Raw genomic sequence first — 13,184 nt, forward strand, 5'->3', positions numbered from 1 at the left:
ATAGTGTTCAGCAGTGTTCTCATTTTTACCGTGTTGCATTTGTGGCAGCCACAGTCTTGTTTGGCACACAGCTTTCTCTTTGCTTTTTCCTTTTCAATTGTCTGTAAATGTCAGGAGGGTGACAGTGGAGTCCAAAGCCACCTGCATCAGCAGAGCTCCTGCCATGGACACAGCAGACTTTGAATTCAGTGCTGACACCAGGAAAGGTGGACCCTGGCCTTCCCAAGCTCGTGTACCTGCAGCAAAATGTGACCCTTTTTGTATTCAGCCCTGAGAATTCCACACATGGAAAAACAGAGTAAACCCATATGCAGGCCTCTGTTTTCTTGAGTTAGGTGGTTGTCCTTGGAGAAAATATTTTCTCGTAGAAGAGTGGAAATTACTCCCTTTTTTAGTGGAATTAACCATCAAAGACACAGATATTCAGTAATCTCTGTAATCTCTATCAGTCTCATGGGCTTTCACTGAAGAAAACAAGGTATTAAACACAAAAACTATATTGTTTCACTTTAAGTCTAAATATTTGTGAATGTCAATTTGGACTTTTTAGCCAGCTTTTTCTCTAGTAAATATTTTGTAAATCTGTATATGCAGTCATTTGGGTTTTGTTTTATTAATTTAGAATCTGTGAAGAACATCTGTTACTCTGTATCCTCAGCCCCATTTGGTGAACATTTCCACTGGCTTAAGGACATCTTTAAAGCTGACAAGCAGCAGTTAGGACAACACTTGTAATTGGATTTGTGATCCAGAGGATCACTCTCTGTGTGACTTCCTGCTGCTCTGTCAAACAGAAGCCAAAGGAGGGTAAAGGAGAAAAAAAAATTACATTCACCTTCTCTGCTGTGGTGTGAAGGGATGTCCTGCTCAAGCTGCTGCCTGGCAGAAGAGTGCCCAAAGCTCCCAGTGTTGAGTGTACTCACTCAACCTGGTTCATGACTTACTAACTGGTTGTCTCTTCTCGCTGGGGCAAAACCAGCTGCCCCAGACACTGCTCAGCCTTCAAACAAGAGGACCAAATTTGCTCTGAAGAGCACTGTGATATGCAGTAAGCTTGCAACACTTCAGCCTTGCAAGTTTTTGGAGCGGTGCTGCCTCTTTTGGGGAATTTGCTGCCACCTTAGTTAGAAAGGGTTGTTTGACACAACTGGAAAATGCCTCTGAGGCTGGAGACTTCAGCTCACTAAGTCAGCCTGATGTTTGTTGATGAGGAGTGTCAGGGAGAAACTCATGAAATGCTCTGCACAGGGGCTCAGAGAGCTGCACTGAAGAAAGGCTGTGGACAGCAGTTGGCTTCAGAGCCTCTTGCCTAATTTGAAACTCACTCTCCTTGCACTGGTGTAGGAAGTCTGGTATTCTCTCACCAAGTGACCTCAGTTCTTAAATTATGGACAGTTGAAACTGCATGGTTAGTGCTGTGGATTGGTGGAGTCAAGTGGAGCTGAATGCCTTCTCTGTGCTTGTTCAAACAGCAGAACTCGAGTCAGGCAGGCATCCATGTTCATCCATGTCCAGGAGCCTTGGGAATGCTTAGGGGTGATCAAGATACCCCTGCTAAAACAAGGGCCAGCTGTGAGCTGTGTCTGCAAGCAGGTATTAGTGCATTTGGGATTGTGACAGCAGCGATTTTGCAGTAATCCCCCATGAACAAAGCCTCTCTGAGGTGTCCGAGACCTTCCTCACTTCTCACTGTGAGTTAGTCCCTGTTGGTTAAGGTATGTACAGAATTAGTTCCCTTTTAGACTCAATTTTGCAGTGGATTGGTGATAAATCATATATTAAAGAATGAGTTTCAAAGGAGAGGTGTGAGGTGAGAGAAGGCATTTGAGATGAGGGTAGTGCCGCCCCTTCAGCAGTGCTGAATCCAGCTGACAGCTGAATCAAAGTGTGTTGGCAGCTTCTCTGAGGGCATCTTTCTTCCTACTGCTGTTAATGATGGGATTTTCCCAGACTGGAAGAAAGTGCAAATAAAGACTTAGTGCTCTCTTTTTTCTGTGCATTCTCAGTCTGAAATCTCACTTTGTTATGTGAGAGGTGAGGGACACTTTGCCATTACAGCAGCTACCCCCTCATTCTCTGACATTAATGCTGAGCTATCTCATGCTCATGCAGAGTTGTAGGCTGCCATCAATGCTCTTGATTTGTATACCCATCATATCCCAGAACCAGGTTATTCTTCCCAAATGTACTTTATGTGTGTCACACAAATGTCAGTTTATGTGTGAAGATATCCCGAAACCTCATCTCATTTCCCTTGGCTAAAGCAGTAACACCAACTTAAATGATGTTCGTAACTTCATAAGTTTCATTCATTTTGGAGTTTTTTTCAAAGGGTAGGTGTTAGAGAGGGCACTAAAGCATAAAATTATACATGAAAATGTAGTCCCATTGTAATGCCATTGACTTAATTCAGATTTCTTCTTCATGTAAAGAGTGCTCAGTCTAACTTCCACCATTTCCCAAATGTCTGTGGTTTGATGGAGCCAAGGCATTAGGATGATGTCTTTAATGATGGATTTATGGGATGAAGGTTATTGCAGTTGCAGGGAATTGACACAAGCAAGATAACAAGTAACATATCAAAAAGGAGGCAGCTGCCTTGCCAAGGGCAAACTGATGAGCACTGGCATGTAGAGGGAAAGAAAAACAAACCCTGGAACTAGTACTTGAGCTAGGAAAACACATGCTACAATCACAGAAGACATTTACAGTCATTAATTTTCAGAAGAAACTCCGTCACTTGATTACTGCCAAATGGTAATTTTCTGGTAATGACAAATTGCAGATGAATTTTCCAGAATCCTGGAAAACACTTAGCTGGAGTGGGAAAAATGCCCTGGTTAATCTTTTTAGCATGTTATTTTTCCTGTGTAGAAGTTCAGAGTCCCACAGGATTAGATCTGTGGTGTTCACAGCAACTCCAAAAAAAGCAATCCAGGCACAACAGCGGCCTCAGTATTGGTTATTTCTCGGGTGGAAGAGCTCAAGGAGGGCATGGGCAGCCACAGATGTGTCTGAGGAGTGGTGCTCCGTGACAGCCAGCTGCCCAGAGGGGAGCACAGAATTCATTCTGTTGCTCTCTAACTGCTTGGATGTGCCGGGTTTTTTTTGTTTCTTTAAAAGGGCAGAAAGGAACTTGAAAAGAAATGAAGGAAGATAATCAAAGGCATAGAATGAGTCTGGCATGATGAGAGTGAATAGAGTAGCATTCTTCAGCTCCAAAAGAGATGTCAGACAGGAAAGATGATAACAGGTCTATAGAATCTCTAGGAAGGTGGAAAAGGTGACCAGATAGTGGTTATTCACTGTTTCTCACAGTACAGGAACTGAGGGCAGTCAAAGGAAATTATCAGGCAGCAAATTTAAATGAGCAATAAACACTTTGTTCAGATGACAGATAGGCTGAGGAACTGAATGCCACTGAGTATTGTGGAGTTAGAAATGAGATCAAGGATTTGTAAGATTGATCATGAAGATAAATCTCTCAAAGGTTATTTTAAATACCAGGTCTGGATGCAAATTCTTGCTTCGGAATTTTCTAAGATATAGTGCTTACAGCTACCCCATTTTGTGTCCATTTTGAAGTTTGTGGCTCTAAACTTCTGATACTTGCCAAAGACTAGATGAACCCATGGTGCTGTAACTAGATCTGGCCCACCACGTGTTTTCCGTGTTCTCCTGTACACACAGGTTGTGGTATTCCAAAATATGTTGTTGCTTTTGGAAGATTTTGTGTCTGTCCTGATGTGGGACTGAGCTTCACAGATCAAGGGATGAAGTTTGGATCTCAGTACATGTGAAAAATATTTGAGTGACGTCTTGCAGAGAACAGTCTGTTCGCACTGAGATTGCCCACAAGGGCCCTGAGATCCAGAACTTTGCTTCCATGTGTCTGTGATACCATGACAAAAGGGGCCATTTTTCTATCAGGGTTGTTTTAATTACTGTAAGAATCGTGCTTTTAAATCTTCATAGCTGTAATTCTTTCATATTTTGAAATTTTATCTCTTTAAAATTTGCTCCTTTCTACCCTATGTCAGTGATTTCAAAACCCTCCCAAACTGGCAGGTATGGAGTGGTCAGCTGGAACACAGCAGAGTGGTGACTGCCTTTTCTGCACCCACAAATTCCAGTTAATGCTAGAAAAACAGGAGTTAGGCTGCATTCACTGAGCCAGCTGTTGAGCACAGTAAAGCTGCTGCTGTTCCTGGTGGAGGGTGTTGTACCCTGGAGCTGTGCTCCCAGGAGTGCTGAATGTTTTCCCTTTCAGCTGGAAGCTGTAACTTCTCTTCCAAACAGCTTTAGGCAGTGGGCTGAATGCATGCAGGACCTGCATCATCTCTGCTGCCTCTTTGGAGCCCCGTCTGTCCAGGTAACAGTCTCCTTTTTGGTTTCATTTTCCTAGGGATATCTATGCCTATTCCAGTCATTGGTTTGCAGGATGACTCCAGGGTGTTTGTAAATGGGACCTGCGTCCTTAACGATGAGAACTTCGTCCTCATTGGATCCTTCATGGCTTTCTTCATCCCTCTCATCATCATGGTGATCACATATTGCCTGACTGTCCAGGTGCTGCAGAGACAGGCCACAGTGTTCATGTGTGGAGAGGTGCCCAAGCAGAGGAGGAGCAGCGTGAACTGCCTCAAGAAGGAAAACAACACAGAGAACATTTCAATGCTTCACAATCATGAGGGGGCATCCCACTTGAACTCCCCTGTGAATAAGGAGGCAGTGCTTTTCCGGAAGGGAACGATGCAGTCCATCAACAACGAGCGAAGAGCCTCCAAGGTCCTGGGCATCGTCTTCTTTTTGTTCCTCATCATGTGGTGCCCGTTCTTCATCACTAATGTCATGTCTGTCCTTTGCAAGGAAGCCTGCGACAAGGACCTCTTGAGTGAACTCCTTGACGTGTTTGTTTGGGTGGGGTACGTGTGCTCCGGGGTGAATCCCCTGGTGTACACCCTCTTCAACAAAACCTACCGCAGGGCTTTTTCCAACTACATCCGCTGCCAGTACAAGCCCAGTAAAAAATCAGCACTGCGGCAGAATCAGTGTCTGAATGTTGCTTCAACAGCTTTATATGGGAAAGACCTGACTTTAACTAGTTATCGAAATGGCAATGAATTCAATAGCATGGAACTAGATGAGGCTGAGGAGGGCCTTGAGATGCAACCAGGAACTTCAGAGCTCTCCATAAACAGCTGTAATGTTGTAAGTGAAAGAGTGAGCTGTGTGTAAAAGTGACTCTCACAGACCTTTGCTACGGTGTATCTGTAGCCAAAATATATTGTGTAAAAATGTAAGTGTCTGTCAAAGGACAATGTAAATACTGCATTCTGAACAAAGCTTTCTTTTTTTTTAAAGAGAAAAAAGAGTTGTCTTTCCAGTCCAGTACTTAAAATAATATATATTAATATACTGCAGTGAAGTTTAAGGTTCTATATTTACTGTTAATACTAGATCAGAACTATTAGTTACTTTGCATATGTCATGGACAAAATGTTTGAATTCTTCTTCCAGTGCATGAACAAAAATGCTGAATATTTATCTCAGGTGGAATTTGCTGGAGTCCAGAATGGCACGTTAATAGTTATATATCAAATACATGCTATTAGACTTGGTCAGTATAACTTTCTTTTTCAAGTTGACAGTAAATATATACTTTAAATCCTCACCCCTATTTGTGCCGTGTAAAGACTTTACAGAAACCTGGCAGAGAGACGTCACAACAGCATAGTGGCCGTGCAGGCACCTGGCCAGACATGTCCTGTTATGTGTAGTGGCTTCTGCCATACTGGGTCAATCTTGCACTTCAAGGGACCTTTGTTAGACTCTGGCTCCCTCTCCAATCCTGCTGTTTTCTTTCTGTTCCTCAGGAGGCTCTGGCTCCCCTAAGGAAGGTAGGGAATGCAGTTCTGGTGTGGTTTTGCAGTCCTAGCTGGGATCACTTTCAGACTTGGAGAAGAGCTGTGAGAAACAGTGATCCCCAGTTACCTATTTCAAACATTCAATAAATGGAAAGCCTGAGATTCATTAAAAGCCCTCTTTTAGTCTTGCAGATAACCATCAGCTCTGGGATGGAGCAGGCTGTGTGCTCAGTGTGGCCAGCACTGGCCTCATAGATTGCTGGAGGATCAGGGGCTTTGGCCTACCTGAAGAAGAGCACTCTAGCTTTGGAAGAGCCCAAATCTTCTCTTCTCTCCTCTTCTCTTTTCTCTTCTCTCCTCTTCTCTTTTCTCTTCTCTCCTCTTCTCTTTTCTCTTCTCTTCTCTCCTCTTCTCTTTTCTCTTCTCTCCTCTTCTCTTTTCTCTTCTCTTCTCTTCTCTTTTCTCTTCTCTTCTCTTCTCTTCTCTTCTCTTCTCTTCTCTTCTCTTCTCTTCTCTTCTCTTCTCTTCTCTTCTCTTCTCTTCTCTTCTCTTCTCTTCTCTTCTCTTCTCTTCTCTTCTCTTCTCTTCTCTTCTCTTCTCTTCTCTTCTCTTCTCTTCTCTTCTCTTCTCTTCTCTTCTCTTCTCTTCTCTTCTCTTCTCTTCTCTTCTCTTCTCTTCTCTCCTCTCCTCTCCTCTCCTCTCCTCTCCTCTCCTCTCCTCTCCTCTCCTCTCCTCTCCTCTCCTCTCCTCTCCTCTCCTCTCCCTCTCCCTCTCCCTCTCCCTCTCCCTCTCCCTCTCCCTCTCCCTCTCCCTCTCCCTCTCCCTCTCCCTCTCCCTCTCCCTCTCCCTCTCCCTCTCCCTCTCCCTCTCCCTCTCCCTCTCCCTCTCCCTCTCCCTCTCCCTCTCCCTCTCCTCATTCATTAGTTGGTTTGGCACTTGCTTTTATTTTTCAGCACATTGCTGGTGATAGGACACTGCTTTGGGCCTAAAGCAGAAGGTTCTCTGTGTGTGGAGCTGGCCAGGGTCAAGCTGTGAGGGGCAGGATGTGCCTCCCTGGGGAATGTTGGAGAGAGGTGTAAGCCAGGGTCCCTCTTCCTGTCTCAGGAGGGCTGAACAGGGCACGTGATTGGAATCATTTGCTGGTGTCATGGCCCTAAAGCAAACGGTGACCAGGGGCAGGAAGGAAGCAGACCTGGAGCTAGTCTACACGGAATGTTAATCTGGAGTAACTTTTGAATTTGATTTATTCCATTTTACTCCCAAAGTAAATTATAGTATATCATATTAACACTACTTACATATTTAATGAAAGCATCCACATTGGGATTGAATGCAGTTTAAGTAATCTGCTTTTAATAGACACCATGTATAATTTGAATTATTTTTCCTCTGCATTCCTGTGTATGCAAACCCTCCAGGGCACTGTGTCTTTCTGGCACTGTGCCTCTGGGGTGATGCCTCTCACACAGATTTCCTTATGTGGAGCATTGTCTAACACCAGATATCACCCATAAGGTTTTTATATCTTCATTAACTACTACACAGATGCTGCAGTGCCCATCTAACATGGATGCATTTAGCATCACTGACAGCCTCTGGCTAAGATAATTGTCAGAACAGAGAAGCTTACGCTAGGCATGGATAAATTGCATTTTATTTGCATGAATTGCTTGTACTCTAAGCTTGCTCTGTTCATTCCACTAAAATTAACTTGTAGAAGAACTGGAAAATTCTGCCAGTTGTGACATTGTGCTGTTGCACTGCTGTGTGCAGCAACAACCTTGCTGAGGCCACTACTAAAACACAACATATGGGTTGTATCTGCTGCGGGGTTGATCCCAGACTGATGTATTGAAGTTGATTATCTTCTTTTCCCCCTCATCCCCTCCTGGGATAAATCCATAGTTTTAACCTGCAGGCAGATGAGATATCCCAGTGCAGAGTGCAGCTTACTGCTTGCAGAAGGCAGCAGAGCTGCTCCGTGTGCCAGCCTGCAGATACCACCGTGGGCTTGAATGCTTGGGAACCCACTTGCCTCTCCAAAAAGGTCAGGTAATCCATAGGGAAACAACTGGCCAGAAACAAAAACTTGCACCTTCAGTGACTGCCCTTTACCCTGAGTCAGATTTTATTATCTCAAACAGTACAGAAAAATCAGAAAAATAACAGTGCATTTAAAACTTTATTTCCCCTTTGGGTGAATTTATAGCACATCTCTTCCAAGCACGTATATGTGTGTATATACACATGTGAGTTTGTACTTATATATACACACATATATATACAAGAACCGACCAGATTTTGAAAGCATTTAGCAATAAGTTGAATTACAGTAGCTTCTAGCACATCTGTGTGTGTGTGAATAGCTCATTTTCCACAGCACCCTCGAGCTCAGTGTAAGTTTGCACACAGGCATTGTCTTTGCATAGGAGCCTTCATGTCTCACCCTTGCCAGTTCTGTTGTATGGGCAAAAAGGGAACCTGCTATATTTGGATGTAAATAACGAGAATTGAACAGAGAATTTTCAGAATTTTTATAAGTGTTTTTAAAAAAATTCAGCGCCAGAACTGTAAATATGCCAACCTCAGCTGGACCTGTTCTGATGTCCATCTCTTGTTTGGATGAAGAGCCAAGGGGACTGCCTTACAGCGCCTGCGTTCCTCCCAGCCAGTGGGGGAGAACACTTCTGTGAATGGTTAAATACTGTCACGTACCCAACTTTCTTTGGGTCATTCACATCAGGGTTTTGTGATGCTGCTATTAATTTATTAAAGAAAGTTTGTTGGTTTAATCATTCTTCTTTTTTTTTTTTTATGGTTATCAGAAAATAAATAAGTGAACGTGCCCTCTCTTTCTTTCATCTGTCCCCAGTTAAAATATGTCCTGACCAAAAAACCAAATCAATAACAAAGGAGGATAAGGATGTATACTTAAAGTATGACCCACAGCTGCTGAGTCACAGGAATTAGTGTCAGCAGATGTCCCAACACTCCCAACCCCAAAACTTGTTAAATGTGAAAGCAGTGATAGACTATTCTCCCTCTTCAAATTGCTCCCTCCAGGAATAACTGTTAAAATTTACAATTTTTAAACTACGTAAATTTGAAGAATCAATTTAGTTCTCTGAAACTTAACCAAAGTCAAGTTGTCCCCACAGCTCCCTTGCTTCTCCTGAGATGTAGCCATTCTGGTGCCTCCAGAAGCCCTGCCTGGGGCTGTCCTGCGGGAACACCTGCTGGAAGCTCTGTGTGAGTCCTCAAATCTCAGCTCAGGTACGGTTTTGTCTTACAAGTAATGTCTGTTGGTAATATTTTGTTTTGATTTGGACTGAAGAAATGAAGATAATTCCTTGGAAATGGTTGGAGGCTGAGATATGTTGTCTGCTTTGTTTCCCAAACCAGATGGAGCTGTGTGAGTGGGCTCACGGGACAGCACACACGCAACAAACAGACCACCCCCTTTGACTTGCACTGGAGAATCTGCTCTGGGGGCAGCCCAGGTCGGAACTGGTGTTTTCCTGAGCTGTAGGGCCTTGCAGTCTTCCCTGCCTGAGGTCAGAAGCAAGGCTGGCCATGGTGTAAAAAACCTCATGGCTGGGCAGTCTGGTTTCCAGACCTGAGCTGGCTCATCTGCATCTGTTCCATGTTGCCCCACACAGCCAGGTCTGGGGTGTAGCATCTGTGAGATCAGCCATGGTGGCTTTGGGGACCTGTGTGAGCCTCACAGACTGTGCTTTGAGGAGAAGGCCTGCTCCTCCCTGTGCTTGCTGAAGATAAGAGCAGATACCCAGAGGCTGTAGCATTTGGAAGGCGAGAGGGTTCAAAGCCAATGCTGAGGAGTCTCAAGGCATCCCACCTCAGCACAGCTCTCTATTGTCTGAACAACTGTGAGTCCGCAATAGTTTTTATCTGAGTGATCATTTCAAGATGTAAATGTTAGGTGATGTGTGAATAATCACCATGAGCAGTGTGGGTCTTGCTGTTTTCCCTACAGAGACACTCGTGTCAATCCTTAGAGCCTTTCTTCTGGAGAGCCCTGCGAAGAGTTTCATCATTGGTGTGGAGTGTGTCCAGTTCTCTTTCCAGTCAGCATCCAAGGTGTTGGAGCCATGAGGGCCCTGGATACGGAGATCCAAATTCCAAAGAAGAAACATCTTTTAAGGAAGAAAAGCAAACCACAAGCAGCCCTTCAGAAATATCGTTTAACTTCGAGCTCATGAAGGGTGTCTGATACTGCGGCAGACAAATTGTGCATTCCAAAAGCAGAGTCCGTCATGTGACAAAGGAGCAGATGTCTCTTGGATGGCTTTCCTCTCTGTGTCACAGTATCATCAGGATAGCTACATGCCAAGAACTGCACTTGGCTTTGTCTCCATTTCGGGGGCGGAAAAGGCATCAGAAGCTTTTTCCTGGGAAGAGGCACACGAAGACCACCAAGCCTTGAGCAGGTGAAGCAGGAGGACAGAGATAGACAGATGTGTGCTCACATCTGTGCACATGAACACACACAGCCCAGAGACCCCAGAGAGCCACAGGAGATGTCATCACACTTTAGTCTTCTCTTGATAACATGGGAGTATCTGAAAAGCCGGGGAGGAAACCTGTGACAGGGAGATCAAATGTAAGTGCCGATGTCACTGTGAGATGGGGGCTGTTCCAGTCATAATGTAGTTTGTGGTGGTGCCTGTATCAAAAAAAAAGCTTTTGTTTCTTTCAGTTTTAGCTATGAAGTTGTTACTGTCTGTTCTGTCTCTCCCTCATTTTTCTCTAAGTCTCAGGTCTTCTGCTTGTTTGCTTTTGCACACACTGAAACCTGTGCTCTGAAGCTGTCCGAAAACATCTCTGTGATGTGCCCTCCCCTCTCAGCTGTGCAGGGATGCTGCAATCCCATAACAACATGGAGATGGGGAGGCTTCAGGTGAGGGATTTTGGATCTACACAAGACAGACAATCAATGCAACGAGGCACACTTGCTGATTAAAGAACCACACCAGAACATCTTTAATGAACAATCAAGTGCATGAGCTACACACTGAAAAATTTTGCTTAAGACTGTCCTAAATCCCAGCTTTTGCTAACAGCAGGAGGGTGTGTGGGTACACGTGGAGGCAGTGCAGCAGCAGCAGGGTTTCTGCTCAGGGCAGATCTCCCACATGGTTCCTCCAAGAGGGTGCTTGTTTTAGGGCCCAGCACAGCGTGTCCCGGTGCACTGCCCAGTGGGATTTGCTCCACCCTTTGCTGAGCACTGCAACCACTGAAAAGCTTGCACAAGCCCGTCCTCCTGGGCCACAGCTCCAAGGATCTGTGGAGGGGCCTGGCAAGTGGCTAAGTGTCTAGTGGTGGCAGAGGCCAAAAAACTCTGGTTGCTCTGGGGTGGTGACAACAATAGAATTATACAGACTGCTCACAGCAGGCAACGGGTGACAAATTATTGTGGAAGACTGAGACTCTGGAACAATCTTTCTTCTGTATTACATCTCTCATGAATGTTGTCTTATGTTCTGCTTCCCCCAAAACCAAAGGATCTCTCAGCAGATAAATACAATTTCCCCAGCAATTTCCCGGGACAATGGTGGCTGCTTTGTTACTCTAGTGGGCACCAACACTTAAGTGACTTGAAAAATGAATCATGCAGCACCACACAGGGGCATGTTAAATCCACTGTTCTGAATTTTCCTGTGCTTGAATTGCATAAATTGGATAAATTAATGTTTAGTTAAAATACAGCCAAATTATCCCACGTATCATTTTAATAGGATCTAATTGTGGCACTTTGATTTAAATTTCTGATACACTAAAAAAAATATCTGTAAACTAGTGCCTGTTAGTCCACTGCCTGGTTGCATTTGTTAAAACTGAGAGCGGTTTCACATCTGTGTGTGCTGCTGATGTTGGTGTCTCCTCCTGCAGAAGGACAGGTGGGTGCCAGTGACAGATGCTCATCAAAGACACTGGAGATTTTAATCTGGGTCCTTTTCTCTGACTGACAGCTAGAACATTTTCTGTGACATTCTGGGGAGGAAGACTTCAGTGCCTCTCCTGTGGAGCCCGCACTTCCCAAAGATCATGACACTGCTCAAAGCAACAGAGAAGTGCAAATTCCCAGCAGAGATCTCAGCTGTGTTGGGGGTTCCTTCCCTACAGGCACCAGTAATTCATGTCCCAGAAGGTGTCCAGAGAAGATCCACAGGCTGCAGTGACTCACCAGTGAAGCCGTGGCAAGGTCTGGCCCCCTCAGCTAAGTACTCACCCCCTCTTCTTTTTACAGTGCGGCCAGAAGGCTGGAGCACGGGTGGGATAACCCTAAAGTGAGCATTTGTTCTCTCTTGTACCTTCTCTAGGTGTACTGAAGACAAAGCTGCCTGCATCCTGCACCAGGCTGTCCTGTGATAGCATTTAGCAAAGTGCAGGGATGAGTTACTGACTGCAACACAGCCGGTGGTGCAGCCAACCATGGTCAGCAGTGGTGGTTTTCCTTTGCCAGACCTTCACCCCTTACCTTAAGGGTAAATAAATGTGATTCCCTGTTGGTTTGTAGGTAGCTGATACTTTTGCTTTAAAGAACAGGTGGGACTCTGTGTTGGGCCTGAGCAGCAGCCCTGGTGATAGGCACAGTGTGAGGACACAAGGGCCTTATGAGAAAAGAGCAGAAACCTTGGCTTTTTCCTCCTAGCAGCCAAAGATGGGCAAAAAAGGCTCTCCATCATGATATCGGGGAGTTCTTGTTCTGACTAAGGAGAGAGAGGAGCTATTTAAGCTAGAGGAAGGCACTGATATACAGAAAGGGCAGAAATAAAGTAAGAATTAGAAGCAGGTTTCTAACAAGTGGGGCATTCCAAGTCTGGGACTGCACTTCCAGGTGAGGCAGCAGTAACAGCAACTGAAATGCTTAGTGAGGGCTCAGCTCTTGCATTCACACAGGAATTTATCCCCTAGGTACAGCAGGAGGGCCCAAGTCAGCCCACTTATCCTCATCCTCTGGTTTGGCAGAGCTCAGGCACCAAGCCAGCCATCTGCGCAGCAGCACCTCCCCAGGGACACGTCCCAAAATGTGGGAGGAACAAACATCCTGAAAAGGAAACGCTATTTTTGGGCTATGGTCCTTCCAAGTCGTAGCAAAGCCACGAAAAATGCCACAATTTTGGAGGAAGGCAGGTGAGGCCGTGCCAAGTCAGTGCATCTCCCACACGCAGGACAAGATGAAGTCAAGGCATTGCGAAGGCTGCGTGTTCTCAGCCCTGAGCCAGCCCCAAACTGTGTGAAGCAATATTTCACTTGCATTCTCAGAAGCATCCAGAATCAGCCAGCTTGGCTAGC

At 45.0% G+C, this 13,184-nt stretch overlaps 1 protein-coding gene across 1 annotated transcript in view; it reads left to right on the forward strand.

Annotated features, from left to right (window-relative positions):
- Positions 1-5,238, forward strand: part of HTR2C (5-hydroxytryptamine receptor 2C) — a gene marked incomplete at both ends in the record, with an annotated part of 38,672 nt that extends 33,434 nt beyond the window's left edge. The window contains one exon of the mRNA XM_082289419.1: positions 4,406-5,238. Coding sequence (XP_082145545.1) covers positions 4,406-5,238 — 833 coding nt within the window. The remainder of the gene's footprint in view (positions 1-4,405) is intronic.
- Between the last annotated feature and the right edge of the window lie 7,946 nt (positions 5,239-13,184).

The sequence above is a fragment of the Coloeus monedula genome (assembly GCF_965178545.1).
Source record: "Coloeus monedula genome assembly, chromosome: 12".
Taxonomy (NCBI): domain Eukaryota; kingdom Metazoa; phylum Chordata; class Aves; order Passeriformes; family Corvidae; genus Coloeus; species Coloeus monedula.